General features: G+C 39.4%; 1 protein-coding gene across 3 annotated transcripts in view; it reads left to right on the top strand.

Annotated features, from left to right (window-relative positions):
* The first annotated feature begins 3,110 nt into the window (after positions 1 to 3,110).
* The window catches only part of LOC114031431 (solute carrier family 22 member 3-like), a 192,438-nt gene continuing 176,918 nt past the window's right edge, over positions 3,111 to 18,630 (top strand). For all 3 annotated transcript variants that reach the window (XM_027846504.1, XM_027846502.1, XM_027846503.1), the window contains exon 1: positions 3,111 to 3,718. In XM_027846504.1, the coding sequence (XP_027702305.1) occupies positions 3,269 to 3,718 (450 nt within the window). In that variant the 5' untranslated portion in view covers positions 3,111 to 3,268. The remainder of the gene's footprint in view (positions 3,719 to 18,630) is intronic.

The following is an 18,630-nucleotide window of genomic DNA, read 5'->3' on the forward strand; positions in this document are numbered from 1 at the left end:
TGCCTAACTTGATGCTCCCAACAACCCTGTGAGATAAATAATCCAGATGTAATTGTCTCCATTTTACAAAGGAGGAAACAGCCTTAGAGAGGTTAAGCGATTTTCCCACGGTCACACAATTGGTAAAATGCAGTCTTATGATTGGGACTCTGATTTGAGGAGATACTTTATTTAACATCGTGTTTAAGAAAATGTATTACATTTATTAAGTAGGAGCCACTGTAATTGAACCTAAATCATACTAAAAGGTTCATTTTGTAGGTTTTATTATAGCCACAAGCTAGGCAAAAATAACTTTAGCAATGACTAATAAGAAATAAAAAACCTGTTAAGAGTATTTAAAGCATTCTGACCCTTAGGTCTTTAAAAAAGAAAAAAAAATTAAAAACATGTTTCAAGTCTAGCAAAACATTTGTGCCATCCTGATTGCTTGTCTGTGCCCCCTTTCAGCATTTTTATGACACACTTTTACTTAAACCTTTCTTGCTTAAATATAATTTTTCCTTGTGTTCTATCAACTGGTAAATACACATTGTAATTATTCATTCTGGCAATTTGCTAACTTAAAAAAAATGCAATATTAACCTGAGATCCAGTGTGATAACTTGCAATTTTTTCACCTAGGGAAAGTAGCACAAAATGTTCCTGGAACAAAAGGCAAAAATGTGTCCTCAAACACTTCGAGGAGGCCAACTGAAACAATGGGGAGTGGGGGGAGGGGTTGTTCTGGTTGGGTGGGGAAGAGCTCACCTGAGTTGTGACCAGTAGAGAAAGCCAGTCTATTATTTCTACTATGCTAAAAATGCTGCCAGGTCCTTCTAAATACTGGCACCCCGGGGTCTTATCCTTTATCACTCTGCTGTAATTCCAATTCTGTGGAAATCCATTTCTAAGCAGAAAATAAAATGAAAATGTTATGGTTAGCTTTGGAATACTATTTGAATAGGGACAGTTCAAACTTTCATTTAATAATCAACATTTATTCAGCATCTGCCATGTACAAAGCCTGGGTAAGTAAGTCACCAAGAATACATTGTTCGCTCAGTCACTCGACATGCAAACCAAATCGTACACAACATTCTAGCTCTCAACTGTGTGTCTTTGCACACAGACACTCTCTCATGCCTGGAATGCCCTCCCACTTTCCCTTATCTCCCTTAAAGGTTCAGCTGAAATTCTCCCTACTTTAAGAGGTCTTTTCTGATTCTCCACTCTGTTAACATGCAAACTCCCTAAATCATTTTGCATTTATCTTGTGTATATTTTGTATTTGCTTTTCTGTTAACATGTTTTATTCCCTCAGTCAAGTGTAAACACCTTGATAGAAGGCAGGGACTATCTCAAGGGAGTAGTGAATACAGAGTCAACTTTGAAACCAAGAAGACCTGGGTTCAAATTCTGCCTTGGACACATATAACTCTGACAAATTAACTTTTCAGTACTCTGGGCAACTCTGTAAGCCTATAAATTGCAAAGAAGGTGCCAATTTTCACTAGAATTAACCCAGGAGTTTCCTATACTAATGAAATGGCAGGTCTAGTAACTATCCTTATTCCCAGAACTTAGTATAGAGCTCTGGGTCACAGTAGGTGCTTAATAAATGCTTACTGATTGGGAAACTTCACCTTCAAACCTCTTCAGACATGACTGGAGTGACTAAACAGGTTACAAAAGGCTTTAAAATCCAAAACAGATTTTACATTCGATCCTGAAGGCAACAGAGGCCAATGGAGTTTGTTGAATAAGGGAGTGACATGGTCAGAATCACCTTGGATGGATATTCAAGGCTTTTCACAGCCTGGTACCACCTCATCTGTCTAGATTTCTAGCATTATTCCTCTCAAGAATTCTGAGCTCTTGTCAAAACTGGCTAATCCCTAGTCTCTATCTAGGCAACTTGTCTCCAAAGAATAGAATGACTTCCATCTTCCTGGTTGCTGGTTAAACTCTTTCCCATCCTTTAAAACAACATGCAAAAGCCACCTGCTCCATGAAGTCTTCCCTTGCCTCAATTTGGCAATGACATTCCTTCCCTTTGTCCTCACAAAGCACTTTCTTTTGCACTTTTCCAGTGGCTTATAATGTAAATTTATCTGTTGATGTTTTATAACTTATTAGACCATCAGCTCCATGAGGCCAGGGAAACCTGCTTTGTTTAAACTTTCTCTTTTTCAAGCCTAGCACAGATTATCTATCTATCTATCTATCTATCTATCTACCTATTACCAAACATTTGACCATACTGTATTCATAGTGTTTTACTAGGCTTTTGAGCACACACACACACACACACACACACAGAGGTATGCATATAGATGTAGGTATAGCTAGAGATATATAAGGTGTTTCAAAAGTCTTAGTGCAGTTTTAAGATTTCATAGTTTCCCAGAGGACACAGGCTTGCGGTTGCATATACACACATGCATACACACACACACACACACACACACACACACACACACACACACACATATATGGACTGCAGTCATAGACTTGAGTCTCTCATATGTATATACATATGTGTATATACATCTGGAATTGATGAGAAGAGAAAAGTAAAGAAGAAATGGTTAGGGAACAGATAAACTGTCATCAATTTAGATGTATAGATAGTACTCAGGCTGTTGGAGCTGCCAGAGGTCAAAGAAAAAATCGGTTCTAGTTAGTGGCTCTGAAAGATAGTGGGGACCCAGATTGTTCCTGAAACTGGAGCCTATCGCAAAAGGGCCGCACTCGGGCACTTAGCCCAGGAAGTCACTGGCCAGAGGGGGCCGCTCCCCGTTCCCCATTCCCCGCCTCCCACCTCTTCGAGCATTCAGTATCCAGGGCAGCAGCTGCGCCTTTAAGCTGGCCACCTGACGCTGCCTCTGCCCGGTTTCTGTGCCCACCCCAGAAGGTAAGGCTGTGGGCTGCTGGTGTGGGAAAGGGAGAAAGAGACTTGGTTCTTGGCACGATGCCAGAGTTGTGAGGGAGGGACGCGGTGGGAGGTGGGAGGGGGTGGGAAAGAAAAGACTTGGGTGCGTGGGGATCACTTGTAGGAAACGGCCTCCGGGCAGCAGAGTTGCACCCAAAGGGTGGGGGAGGGGGGCGCGGGGGAATTATACCAAAGTTGGAGGCGAAGCAGCGGCGGTTGGGAGTGCACAGTAGCCACGCGGGTCCTGGGGAAGCGGAGGAAGGGAAAGAAGAAGCGGCTGAGGAGGAAAAAGAAGAAAAGGAGGAGAAGAAAGAGGAAGAGGAAGAAGAGGAGGAGGCTGAATTCTTTTGCACCATGCCCTCCTTCGACGAGGTGCTGCAGAAGGCGGGCGAGTTTGGGCGCTTCCAGAGGCGGGTGTTCCTGCTGATGTGCCTGACGGGCATCACTTTTGCCTTCCTCTTCGTCAGCGTGGTCTTCCTGGGCATCGGCCCGGACCACCACTGGTGCCGGGGTCCCAGCGCCGCGGAGCTGGCTGAGCGCTGCGGTTGGAGCCCCGAGGAGGAATGGAACCGCACGGCTCCCCCCCGGAGCGCTCCGGAGTCGGGAGTCCGCTCCGACGGGCGCTGTGAGCGCTACGAGCTGGAAGCTGCCAACTGGAGCAGCGCGGCGGACGCCGCCGGCGCTGCGGCGGGGGGTCTCAGCTGCAGCGACCCGCTCTCCTCCTTCCCCAACCGCACGGCGCCCTTGGTCCCCTGCCAGGGCAACTGGAAGTACAGCCAGTCCCACACCAGCATTGTCAGCGAGGTAAGTGGGCACAGGACGCTGCCCTGGCGTCAGGGCTAGGCATTATAGTCATGGACCTCCCGCACCCTCTGTGGTCGTTCCCTCGACCGAACAAGTGCAGGGAAGTGCACAGAGCTTGACTTGCGATCGGGAGGACCTGGGTTCAAATGAGCCTCAGACACGTACTAGCTGGGTGGCCTTGGGCTCTCTGAGCCTTAGTTGTCTCCTCTGTAAAATGGGAATAATCATAGCACCTACCTTGGAATCAAATGAGATCACGTAGTTAAAGTGCTCCTCAAGCTTTCCGTCATCAGATCAATGCTAGCTATTATTCTTAAGAGAAATGAGGCCTGGCTCCCTTTCCTCCTGGATTTTTAAGGGAATTGGAGGGAGAAGTGTTCAGTGTACTGAGGGTCTGAAGAGGAAGGGTTGCTGGCTGAAGGTAAGTGGAGTTGAGGGATAGAAGTGAGGTGACTGGACTTGGAGGTGCTCCAAAATTGTTACTAGGTGAAGGAAGGTGATAAGCCTAAAGTACCTGTGAGACTACTCATCTTATTCTTTGTGGTTTTCGCTTTTGGATGTTAGTGAGAAAGATACTTTATTTGCTGCAATAGAGGTGAACCTTGGTGATGAAGTGATGAGACCAACAGCAGTGGTCTTATACCACCCTCAATTCCTACCAAAAATCTGATGAAATCTTACCATTCTCAGTTAATTTAGGTGTTTTAGAGGAAATGCGGCTATGGCCCGTCATTTTGGAAGGAGTGGACACCATTACAAATGCAACCTTCAGTGCAGGTTTATTTGTGGCTTCCATAGTATTTATGTATTTATGTATACTTCAGTGGATCTCCTAGAAGGACACTGCAAGAGTTCTATCTGTCACAATACGTCCATGCCTTGGCAGTTTTTATTACTGTCTTACCATGAGTTCTTTGCAAAGGATCAATTCTAAATGTAGGGGAAGATTTCTTCTAAGACTTTTAACCTGGTTGAGTACCAGTGTTAATCCACCTGTTATACCATAGGGACTTTAGTTACCTGGCCTTACCTCCTTTTCCATCAGACATTTTGGGAAATGTACTTGCTAGAAAGCCTTTAGCTCACCTACTTCACTTCCTTCGCTTTTTACAACAACCCTGCAAGTTCCATAGCATAGGCATTAGAGCATTTTACCTGTGATAAAAATGAGGGTCAAAGAAATTAAGTGATTTGTCCTAAGTCACACAGCTAATAAATGGCAGAATGGGACCTTGAGCCCCGGTGTTCCTCATCTGAGTCCAGCTTGGGTTCCAGTATGCTGCGCTGCCTTTTGTGTATAGTGTATATAGTAAATTATTTTATATAGATATGCATTATATATATATAATCAGATGGATACTACATAGATGATATATTGTCTACTTTGTATGTGTGTATTTATATGCTTGACTTCTTGCATCCAAAATGGAAGAGGATTTAGCATATTACAGTTAATCCTGGGTTGAGAAATTTGCATAATAGCTCACTAGTATGTAGTAGTGCAGGATTTATAAAACGCTTTTCCCACAACTTTGAAAGGTAAGTAGTGTAAGTGTTATTACCTCCTTTTATAGAGAAGGAAACAGACCCAGAGAAATGGAGTCATTTGTTCAAATGCTCTCACCTGATAAAGCCAGGAGGCTTCCCCACAGGTTGCTGGTCCTGTTCTTTCCACTACAGGATACTGCCTGCTAAAAACTTCTGAGAAGTTTTGTAATAGAGAAGCAACAGCTAAAAGCTAGACAGTTTTCATCATTGCTTCCAAGGGAAAGCTGAAATCCTGAACCAGAGTGTTTGATTTCTCTCTTTCTCTTACACATGGAAAATTAATAGGAGGGATCTACTGAATCTGACTTGACTTTATTGCTACTAGTTGACAGGAAGATGCTATTTTTAGGAAAGTAATAATCCTGTTTTGTGGATGGTTTTCCGGAGGATTTGATAGTTTACATTGCCTATAGTAATCTGTGGCAAGGCTAGGACTGCCCTTTCCTGTGCCTTTTGTAACACGGTAGTCCTCATCCTTAGGACAATTACTGATAAGGAGGTCCTCAGAAAAAAGGCATCCTGCTGTTAAAAATCTATAGGCGTTGAAATATCCCCTGATAAAAAGTCACCAGATAGAGTATGAGGTATTTGTTGACACCCATAATTAGGTATAGAAGATGACATTTGTCAGGAGAAGACAAAATAAGAAAGGGTGAACAGATGATCAGAAAGTATTAACTAAGCACCAGTTATGATAACATAGTACATCAAGAGAAAAACATATCATTTCCATCCTTGATTTCTTGTCTCTATAATAATAGCTGATGTTTATATAATGATTTAAAGTTTACTAATCATTTTACACACCTTACTTGTCACAAAGTAGTTTATATTTCCTAATAGAGCCATACTACAACCCTGTAGGTAGGTACTACAAGCATAATTATCCCTATTTTATAGATGAGAAAACTGAGGCTCAGAGAGGTTATCATTGTCCTTAAGCATGAGTATCTAGACTTTCCTAAGCCCAAGTTCAGAAGTCTAAACCATGCTACTGTTCCATATGAAACAGACAAGCTCTAAAGATAATTTCAAATGAAAAGAAAATGTATATGCTGTACAACCTGTGGGTAGTGAAGGTAAAGAATCCATATGAAAAATGTGTAGCGTTTATTAGATTAAGAGTGTTTTAAAGCTTTTATTTATACTGGATTAGACTTGGCTGGTTATTGTGGCCATTTTTGATAATTTGTGTAGCTATATTTTTGTTCAACCTTTGACCTCAGCCAATTCATGTACCAATGATAGAAAGATAGTTTATGAAGACAATTGTAATTCAAATGAATTTTTATTTTCACATGTTCACTTAAAAAGTTTAGTGTCCATATACTCCACATGAGTTTCAAGTAAGAAAATTATTTTCTGAAATTATTGTTTATAGTATTTTGAACTACTAAAGATTTTAGCTATGTGCTTGACATCACTGTTTTCTGTACCTTTCTCAATGTTTTCTTTCTGTTAATGAGGACACTTGTGGTTAATGTAGGTAGATCCAGAGGTACTTTTATTGTTATTATTTTTACTGTTACTTTTGAGGCAAGGCACTTTTGTGTGCTTAGGTGACCACTGAAAGACTCAGGTTTTACATTTAACTTTCACTCAAACTGAAGGAGTTAATTACAACTTAAAAGGAATATACTTGATTAGTTTCCATTAAGTTTGAGTTTATTAAGGGACCTAGGTTCTTAGTTCATTGAGAAAGCAGCAGTGGATTTTCAAGAAATAGTCAAGAGCAGAAGTCTCTGAAATCATCTGTGAATTTATCTTCCAGCCTATTGATTTAAGGCTCTGATTCCTGTTCAAATGTAAATATCTCTAGGAATCTTTGATCTGAGAGTGAAAGGATTGTGGGGAGAAAAGAGGATGAAGGCACTGGGTGCCTGGAGAGGGGGAGGGGCATTGAAGAGGAAAACAAAAAGGAAAGGTCAGAGAGTCTGTGCCAAAGACACAGTTCACCTGTTTTTTTACTGTTTTGTATAGGGCCAGCCCTGATCTTGTTTTTTCAGCGATGAGACCCCTCCTACTCCTACCCCCAAAACCAAACACCTGTGACTCTTCAAAAATAGAGACACTGATTGTCTCTGCTCAACTGATTATCCACCAAGAGACAAACCAAGTTGAGTTGATGAATTGTCATTCCCTGGCAGAATGCACCTCTCCATGTTTATGAAAGAAGGGGAATGGAGAATGCACCATCCCAGCCCCCTTTCCTCTTCTCCCCACTAGTGTAACAGGTGAACACTCAGTAGCCTCGGCTGTGTTTTTCATACACTGAATATCCTCATTTGCAGATATGACTTGGAGCAGGGAAGGAAGCAAAAGGGAAAGGCTGTTTGTTTGGAGCAATCATTTTTATGTACTGACATTCAGAGTACAGAAAAGGCTCTTCTCAGCTGCTCCACAGCTCATGAGTACATCTGTGATGTCAGATTAGGGATCCTCCAAGGGCAGCTGGACATACAGTCTTAGGGGATCAGTGAGAGGCAAGAAGGAAGGCTTGCCTCTCAGAAATTCAGAAGATTACATTACATAATATTATTCAAACTAGAATATAAAAATAAAAATAAAAACATTTAAAAATTAGTTTCAAGATTTCTTCTCTCCCTTCTTTCTTTCTTCCTCTTTTCCCTTTCCCTTTTCCCATATCTGTTCCCTTTCCTACCTACATATTTATTTTGAGGGGATAAGACCACATCTAAAAAGTTTCTGGGGAGACCTTTCAAAAAGAAATATGATTAAGCATTTGTTCATGAGCACTAGGGATAAATACTAACATTTATTGCTTAATGATGTTGTTACTTATCTTGGAGTTGACTATAAGAGAAACTAAACACAGATTTAAAAAAAAAAGTTTTGTTTCTTTTTGTGTGGCCTAATGCGTCCCAGAGGTGCCAGTTGGAGGCTTGAAAAACTGTGAGCAGACAATCTAATCAAAAACCTACATCTAAATAACACAGGTTATTTGAAATCATTGTTACACATTCCAAAAAAAGAAGAACTAACTCTAACGCTTTTACTTTTTGTATACTCTACTTCATATTTTTTTTTAGGATGCCTTGCTTAGATCTCCCATCAAACTACTACCAAAATGATGGTGCTGTTTTTTTTTTAAATGATGTCTTCCATGATTAGCACACAGTAGGTACATAATAAATATTTGATGAATTGAATTAGCCCAGCCTAACTAATTTTTAGAATCCTGTTTTGGAAAATAAAAAGTAGAAAGGGAAAAGCAATGAGAATGGAGGCTATTTTTGGAAAATTCTCTGACCTATACTTTAGTCCTTTTATTGGGGCATGATTAGGCAACAGGGTAATGGAAAGAACACTAGATAGGACTCAGGAGACCTGAGTTCTAGCCTTCCCTCCACCACTAACCAACTGTGTGAGTTTGTGCAAGTAACTTAATCTTTCTATCAGTTTCCCTATCTGTAAAAAAAAAAAAAAAGGAGTGGGACTAGATGTCCTCTGAAGTGCTTTTAGCTCTACAAAGTCTATGATTGTGAACTCCTTTCTATTATCTTCTTCGACCCTGATACAAAGATGATTTTAAGGGCAGGACTTAATTTTTTCAGCCTAGTTATCATTTAAAGTGAATATCCTAAAATCTTTCAGGGACTAAGGATATTTGTTGCTCTCTAAAAGTTGGGTTAAAATTGTTGACAGACTACTGAACGGGGGGGGGGGGGGGGGTCAAGAAACAAGTATTTATTTAGCTCCTATTAAGTACCAGGCATTATGCTAAGTGCTTTACAAATATCTCATTTGATCCTCACAACCCTGGGGGAGGGAGGAGTGCTATTATTATCCTCATTTTACAGTTGAGGAAACTGAGTCAGACAGGGGATGTGATTTGCCCAGGGTAACACGGCTAGTAAGTGTCTGAGGTTGGATTTGAACTCAAGTCTTTCCATCTCCGGGGCCGGCACTCAATCCATTGTGCCACCTAGCTGCCTCTATTAATGACAATGAATGGGTATTTCACAAATGAATGAACTTAGGTATGTGGATGTGGATTTTATAAACCTGGAATGGGTTTTTTTCCATAAAATATTTGACAGACTTTGTCTTATTAAATGGGGTGAGGTTTTTTGGGGGGGGCAGGAAGCATGGGTTACAGAGATGTTTTGGTTTTCATTAAACACACCTGGTCACTTCAAACTTTGCTTCATATTTAATACTCACTTTAATCTCTGTCTCCTAATAAACAAGACAAAGATGAAGTGAATCTGGCTGAAGAATGGTACAATAAGAAAATGCTCATCTTGATGCTGATAACACGTGGATGCAAACTGGATATTTAAACACCTTCCTCTATAATATTCATTATCAACATTCTAGGTCACCTAGTTAGAGACTTTTGCATTAGCAGCAGAGAAGACAATTTAAAGCCATGGGTCTGGTGTCAGAAAGTTCTGAGTTCAAAGCTGGCTTCAGACGCATAACAGCTGTGTGACCCTAGGCAATTTACTTAATCTCTGTCTGCCTTAGTTTCTTCATTTGTAAAATGGAGCTAACAATATTTCCTGGGATGGTTGTGAGATTAAAATAAGATATTTGTAAAGTTATTTTTCCCCAGACCTTAAAGTGCTATATAAATGCTAGCTATTATTCCATTTTATACACAGCCTGAATCAAGAGATGGGGGTAGAGGTTGAGGGTATAAACACCTTTCCCTACAGTACGCCAGTTTGATTGATTCTATTGGCCAGCTTCAAAACCTTTTTGACTTGGGTGTTCAGGCCAAATTGCAAATGGAGGGATCATTTTTTTTTAATATGTGCAAGCTACAAAGGTCTGACTACTAGGCTTTGCCAAAGGAATATTGACAGAATATTGTTATCTTTAGCAAATAGTTATCTTATTTAAATGTTTTCAGTAAATTCCTTATCTGATGCTTTCTCTTATCAAAGTCTTCTTCCCCTGTCTCCTCATTGAAGGGTAGAAGTGACCCTGGCTTCTTGAAGGCTTAATTATATCAGTAGAACCCAAGTTGTGGTGGGAAAGGCTTCAAGTATGTTCTTAGCAGCAAACTCTGTGAATCTTCCTCTAGGACCAACTGAAACTAAGCCTGAAGAAACTCATCACTAAAAGACTGGCCTTTGGGTGATGAACTTTTTGGCTACCACAATTCATGAAACACTCCACTAAGGCATGGAGGGACCATAATTTGTATCTGTCAGAGGAAAACCAGTGCCCTTGAAATTAGATTGTTAAATATAAAAGTAAATTTTTTATATGATAAAAATGGAGGTAAAAAAGTTCATTTCATGTATGGTATTCTCTGTCTTAATGCTGAAGTAAATCGGTGACTCACAGATTGTTCTTCAGTGATTGCTAGTGAGTGCATGTAGTTTTGCTACAATTTCCACTATTTATATACTTTCTATGTTAACTATTTCCACCATGGGACATGTGTAATAATGTAGCATAAATCTCATAAACCTGAGTATTATAGGTAATAATATGTGACTCAGTCTCCCATCTTTTGCATTATCTACCAACGCACTGGGGACAATATATCAAATGGCATAGCTTTTAAATTAAGAATAGCAAAGTAAATAGGAAAGCGAAATCTCTTCCCCCATCCCACTCCTTAGACAAAGGAATACAGTCTCCTAGTAGTTTCCCATGCTGATGGTAGGAGAGGGAACACTTGGGACCATTCACATTTGTAGAGTTGTGCCCCAGCTGGAATATCTCTTAGGGCTTTTCCTAGCAACCAGGAAAGAGTACAGGAAAGATGGTCTTCTCCGAGAACAAAGGATGAACAGCAAACAAAAAGGCTTTAGACTAGACAGCCTTGCTCTTTGCTGCTCTTTGCTGCTTCTCTGTTGACCTGCTGCTATTATTTGCTGTTGGGTTTCCTTGCCATGCTCATGCTATCATGTTTTGGAGTTATTCCTGTTGCTGGGGCTTCTTTGTCCTCAAAGAGACTATTTTGTAATACTCTTTGACCAATTTGCCTAGGTTTAATCAACTCATGTGTAACTCATTTGTAGTCTGATCTTCCAGCCTCACACAGTCAGTCAATAATAGTCGATAAATATTTATTAAGCACCTACTATGTGTCAGGCACTGTGCTAAATACGGAGAACACAAATATGAAAAAGAATTCTTGCCCTCAAACAGCTTATAATCTAATTAACGAGGGAAGATAACACAGAAAAGAAAACTGAAAAGGAATTGGGGGGGGCGCGGAACACGGATGAGAAACCAAAAAGTCCACTCAGGTGGGAAATGAGGTAATGTGTTAGAAGACGTTTCAGTTCTGCTTCCCTCCTTAAATGGAGGCATTTATGGTTCCACCCTCCAAATGAGAGGGGCAGAGAGTGATTACAATACATACACACAAAAGGTCAAACTCTACTTTTTGTTTCCCAACCCTGCCATGCAGATACTTCTTCTAATTTTTAAGTTATTGTGAGTAAAGTCCTTTCAGTTCTTATTACGTCCCTGGCAGCTAGCACTAGAACCATGCAAATTATCTTGAAGTTTCCATAAGCTACAATAAAGCACTTAGCAACACTGAAGGGAAGAAAGCAGACCTGGCAACTTTTGCCCCCTTTCTTGCCCCTCGATCCAATTCCTTGTACCCCTTAAAATAATAGTTACTATTGCTATCATTGATGATGAATCTGATCTGAATGTTGGGGTTAGGTTGAAGGATGAAGTAGGTTAAGGAGAAAGAATAGTTGAAGGTTTAAGGAAACAGGAAAAAAGTGTTCGCTTTTATTTTATTCCAGTCATGCATTGGTTCTATTTTCATTGCTTAAACCTCTTCTTCCTACACCTTTCATACCCGGTTTTACTGCAACAGCAATAGTTTTCACATATTTGCATTTGATAGATAAGATGCCTGGACTTTGAGTCAGGAAGACCTGAGTTTAAATTCTTCCTCAAACACTTAGTGGTTTTGTGACCCTGGGTAAGTCACTCAGCCTATTTTATAACCCACAGCGTAGTTGTAAGGGTCAAATCAAATAAACTGTAAAGAGCATTTTGCACACCTTAAAGCACTGTATAAATGCTAGCTATTATTATGTAGAATGATGATTATAGATTGGTTCTTTTAAAAAATAGTTATTTTTATTGATACCTTTTGACATTACCTTAATTTTTGACTACCTCCTCCCTACCCCCCTCTGAAAGCAAGCCATCCCTGATAAACACAGGATGTTAAAAGAAAATATGTTGGTGTTAGGGCAAGGAGGTGGCCCAGTGGATAGAACACCAGGCCCAGAGTGAGGAAGACCTGAGTTCAAATCCAGCCTCAGACACTTCCTAGCTGTGTGACCCTAGGCAAGTCACTTAACCCTGTTTGCCTCAGTTTCCTCATCTGTAAAATGAGCTAGAGGAGGAAATGGCAAACCACTGCAATATCTTTGCCAAGAAAACCCCAAATGGGGTCATAAAGAGTCGGACATGACTAAAATGATTGAACAACAACAAAAGTGTTGGGGTTAGGGGTAGGGAGGAATAATTCAACCAGCCCTACAAACACATCAGCTGTGTCTGACAACAGATGCAATATTCCACCCTCCCCACCTCTGACCTCTCCCTAACACATCTCTGAAAAGAATGGGGGAAGGTGTATTTTTCAAAACTTCTCCAGGGTATTACAATTACACAGCATTCTGGGTTTTTGTTTGTTTGTTTATTTGTATTTGTTGTTTTTCTCTCCATTTACATCATTGTGGTCATTGTATATATTGTTTTCCTGCTTCTGCTTACAGGAATCATTCTTGCTCTCTAAATTTCTCTTAGTTTCACAGAGATTTTATTCTTTATGGCTAAGTGAATATTCTTTTGTTATCAGCTGTATATTGAGCTATTTAAAAAAACTGTTGTATTTCATGAAAAATAAAAGCAATGTATTTCCATTACTTTAACATATTGCAGTTTATGAAATTTCTTTCCCTGAAACATTTTTTTTTGCTAGTTATGGGAGTTCTTTTTTTTCTTTTCTCATTGCCTTGCAAAGGCAGAGTTGATTGTGTTTTTTTCTTAATCCTCCATTAAGGAGGATAAGTTTGAAATACCACCAGCATAGTAATGTCCAAAATGAGAAGACTAGGCAGTTTTCTTTTCAAGTTGAAGAATAGAATTGTGAGGAGTGTGTGTCGTAGCAAAGACTGAATCTAGCTCTAAGTAGCCCTGAGCCTTAGAGGGCCTACTGCGGGCAAATAAGAGGGAACTGGGTAAAGCATTGGCTCTCCATCAAAGGAGATGACACATAGTATAATATTTGGTATTTATGATCCTTTGATTTTTGCCAGTTTCAGCAGTAGGGCAGTATCAGGTTACTGGGACAATAGTTCATATCCTTGTAATTTAATAAAACTTAATTTAATAAAACTTAGTATTCACTTCGACCTCCCTAAAAGATGATAAAAATGTCCTTTATGAGGTCCACACTTACATAAACCAGCATGTATCCCTTCCATGATGAGTAATCCAGGCTTCTCTCCAAGGGTACTACACCCTTTTGCTGTCTTCCTCCCCCATCCCTATTTGACAGTATCCCACGTCCTGACTACCATTTTTTGTTGTTGCTTATGTCCAGCATACGCACAGGACGGCTCTGATTTCATAGAGTGATTGCCAGCTGGAAAGGTTAAGCGACAGCACAAGATGAAAGGAAACATGTGTGGCCCAAGCTGGTAATATATTATGGGGATTTTGATGCCATAAATTGTTGCCCCTGAAAAATAAACAGAGAAGAGTAAGGGCCAAAGCCTCCTATTCTGAAGATTGAGTGTAGACTTGGGGGCATTGGAAAGTTTCAGGGGAAACAGTTCATAAATTTAATTGTGTTTATTTTCATAATTAATGTCAGGCAAGTTGTTTTTGAGAGATGAATCCCTTTGTTATGTTTTTTGTCAAACAGATAAGAGAAATGCAGAATTTTAGTGATGGAAGGGACTTTAGTTGCCATCCAGTGTAATTGAGAAGGTGCTGTGCTCTATAAGCAAAGCAGAATTGAAGTAGCTCAAAAGAAACTCGAGATGCGCAAATTTAGAGAATTCACCCCAAATGTTCACATGGACTATTTGTGGCTGACCTGTAGCAGTGTTCTGAGCTCCTATTGGTCTGATCGGCCACAGCTAGACGAACTGTAACTTGACTCTAGCATAGTGATGTCATTTTGGTCCTCTTGGAGAGAACAAAGGACAACCACTGTAGCAGTATAACTGATACATGAAAGGACATCCTTGAGAAGGGAACCTCTTCTGGAAGACCTTGGGGGAAGGAGAATGGTGGAGAAGCCCACAGTCTTCTGAGGCGGCCCAATTCACTTTTGGACATCTCTGATTAAGAAATTTCTTCCAACATTAAGCCTAAATTAGCTTCTTCACAATTTCCACCCTTAATTCCTGGTTCTACCTTCTTTGAGGCCAACCAGAAACAAGTCTAATCTTTTTCCCCACAGGTTGGCCATTCCTGTACTTGAAAATAGTTATCATGCCCACGCTGAGTCTTCCCTACTTCCAGCTAAACATCCCCAGGTTTTTCTTCTTTATATGAAACAGACACAAAGGCCTTCACTATCCTGGCTGCTCTCCTTTGAACAATCTCCATCTTACCACTGTCTGTCTTAAACTGTGATACTCATGATTGAATGAAAATACTGAAATGGAAATTTCAGTGGATGCTAATGAAAAATATTAATCAATCAGAGACTAGGGGGAAAAAGCCCAAATCAAATGAAGAGGACTCTTTTAACCCTACTGTAGAGTTTTTTTTAAAATTTTAAATCTTATTCAATGGGTTTTTTTAATTTTAATTCAATGGTTCAGTGATTTTTTTAAATGAGCAGCATTCTAATGTATTTTTTAAATTGGGTGGCTTTTCTGTGCCAAATTCATAATCTTAAATGTTTCTTCCTCTGCCACCTAATACCCTTCCAGCTTCTCTCTACCAGTACCACCTATAATACCCAACCTGTCTAGTGTTTCTTGAGAATAAAGATTCATTCTAATATTTGTCTAAGCTAAAAAGTTTACAACCAAGAAGAATATTCTGCTATGAAAAGCAAAAAAAAATGTATTCTGAAGTTCAGTGACATTTAGATTTTCCACTTCATTAACACAAGAGTTAACTTAACATGCCATTTGATGTGCCATAGGATCTTAGAGCTGCTGTTGGTCATCTAGTCCAGTTCCCAAGTTTTACAGATGAGGAGACTGTTTTCAACAATTCAATTCAACAAACACTTATTAACCACCTAGAGAGAACAAGGTCCTGCGCTGGAGATTTAGGGGGGGAAATGCATAGTCCATGCTTTCTAGGAGTTTATAATATAGTAAATTTACTGACTTGCTTAAGGTTGCATCACTCAGGGACAGGACCTTGACCAAATCATTTTGTATAACTTCAGTTCTCTTTCCACTTGTAACCCATTGCTTCCTCATTCCTTATACCCTTCTCATTCCTTTCCTTTCCTTTCCTTTCCATTCTTCCTGTTCCTACCCGAGTTCAAGACTTCATATCTCACCTAGATTATTGCAATAGTCTCCTAACTGGTTTCCCTGACTTATACTCTTTTGCCCATGCCATCCCTCTTATATAGTACTGCCATAAGATTAATCTTCATAAAGTGCTGATGAAAACAAAACAACTACTGAAAAAATCTTCAAAGGCTCTTTGTTGTCTGCAGAACAAAATACCACTTCCTTATTTGTCATTCAAAGCGCTCCATTTTCTGTCCCCAAACTCTGTTTCCCTGCCATATTTTTCACCATTCCCCTATGGTCCAGTCAAACTGGGTAACTTGTTCTAACATGACTTGTCTTTGCCTCTCTCAATGTCTTTGTCCATACCATGCCCTCTAACTTTCCTCCTTCCCTCCCAACACACACACACCTTCACCTAACAAAATACTACCCATCCTTCCAGGACCAGTTTGATGCTACATCTAACATAAAGCCTTCTTTGATAATGCTAATCAACGTGAATTCACATCCTGGTCTTGTAGGGCCCTTTTTGACTGTTCTCCTACTGTTAACATTTATCTCATAATGCCTTGTAATGACAATTAGTTAAACATGTATACATAAGATTACTCTAGACATAGAGTCAGGAACCTAGAGGTGCAAGTGACTTCACCTCTCTGAAACTCAGTTTCCTCATCTACAAAATGGCTTTAATGCTACTTGTCCATGCTTCATAATATTGTTGATAAGGAAAGCTTTTCAAATCACTCAGTACTATCTAATTATAAGCTATTTTCTCTCCTAAAAGATTTAAACTCCTTAAGAGCAGTGAACATGTCTTAAAAATCATTTTTGTCTCCCTCACTCTTTAGCACCAATGCTTCATTTATAGTAGGTACTCTGTAAATATTTGTTGAACTGATGAAATGTGAATACCTGAATGAATAAATGAATTTGATTAGTTTAGGCATGGGCAATTGGTTTCTTAAAAGGAAAGCACAAGTGAGATTTTCAGTAGAATATATGGTTGAAATTGCTCTTGCTTGTCATGAAAGGAGGTTTACAGCCAAAGAGCCTTTTTGGCGTGTAAGGAAGATAGCCAAGACAGTCTATTGGAGCATGTCAGACCCCCACTTTTGGATGTGCTGCTTCTCTAGCCAGTTAGGATTGGAGCCAATTTGCCTGCTTGCCAGCTGTCATCTATCTAAGGGTTCTGTGTCACTGAGTACAGATACAGTCTGCAGATTGTTCAAAGGCATAGACATAACCTCCGGCCCAAGGTCCTTCTCTTTATGCACATCTCTGCCCCCTAAAACTGTGGATTTTGGGAGGATCTGAAAATTTTTCCTGAAATTCTCTGATCCCTGCCCTAGATACATTTGCATAGATATGAGCTACAAAAGATAGCTCTCAATATAATGACCAAAGGGTACATGGTGGGTGAATGTTGACAAACTAATAACACAATTTTACCCCTGTATTCATGTGTTGAGGCAATTCGTTCGAGAGTATACGATATATAGTATTGAAGTGAAGTGGGGAAAATAGTTCTTAGCGAAATAATACTTGTCTCATTCAGACTTAGCTTTTTCCCTGAAGATGAAAAAAGGGTCATATTTAGTACTGCTACATGTTTTAAAATAATTTTTCTTAAATAGTACTATTTAATTACTAGATCCTATAAAAACTTAGCTAATTATTGATACTTGTAAAGTTGAATTTGTAATGTAGTTATATAGTTAAAGTTGTTAGGCAAGAAGGAAATGGTGCTAAATGACTGTTTTTAACATCTGGATTTTTTGGCTAGAAGAAAAGCTCTCATTGTCAGAACCAAGTAAATGCCAATTATGTGAAGCAAGAGAAGACTGGAATGGAAGCCAAACTTGTGATTTTGATGAATTACTATGCTACAGATAAATACAAATATCACAAAATCCATCATAGGATTGAAACTCAACCTTTCATAATATGCATTCAAGAATCAAGGCTTTTGAACTAAGGTACTTTGTTAAATATAAAAACCTCATGGCAAGAACTATAATTGGTTTTTATAAATAGAGTCCAACAAAGATTGGTGATGCTGGGTTAATTTGGTGAAACAAAAATTCAGTATTCACAAATTTTAGGTCAATGTCTTCTTGCCATCATGAGAAAGATATATTTATGTGATTTTTCAGAGACAATTATCATTACAATATCCTTTCCCAATTATTTGGAATATCTAGTTTTCAATTTCTTTGTGGAAAATGGTATAATTTGTGATATTATTGCTCTCAATTTAATTTTTTTTGAGACTTTCCCCTTAGCTTAAATGTTATTTCTTGAGATTTTTAATAAAGCATACATGTCAAGATTAAATGTATATATAGGTATAAGTTTTCGTTTCTTAAAAAAAATTTAATCACCATACCTTAACAAGTCCTTCCTTTTCCCCTTTACTAATCTCTGTTCTTAATTTCTTAACCTTCAAAGGATTGCTCTATTCTAAAACCTTCTTAAATTGCCAACCTCAAGTGGCATATTTGACTGCCCCACCTTTTCTGAAAATGTCACTCACATAAATCACCCCACAGTTTCCCAGACTCAAAGCACTTCAACCAACGATTAGATGTACAATTGGAGAGATTGTAGCTGCCAAAGAAGCCTGGTTTTGTTTTGTTTTTTTCTGCCTCCCAGCAGTGGCTCAGTGGGTGAGATATAGTGAGCCTGTGGAAAGAATCCCTACATGAGAATAGTCAAGAATTAATAAAGGTGACTCCTAAAGAGTCCTAAGCATGTTGGCCAAGGTGCGTGTTCCCAAGTTCTTTATTTCAAATCTCTTTATTCTTACCTAACTGTACTCCCAACCCCCACCACTATATCCAGTCAGTTGCTATGTTTTGTATGAATTCTGTCTTCACAACTTCTCTCACATCAGATCCCAGAACC

This window comes from Vombatus ursinus, unplaced genomic scaffold (genome assembly GCF_900497805.2).
Source record: "Vombatus ursinus unplaced genomic scaffold, bare-nosed wombat genome assembly UNPS02015175.1, whole genome shotgun sequence".
Lineage (NCBI taxonomy): Eukaryota > Metazoa > Chordata > Mammalia > Diprotodontia > Vombatidae > Vombatus > Vombatus ursinus.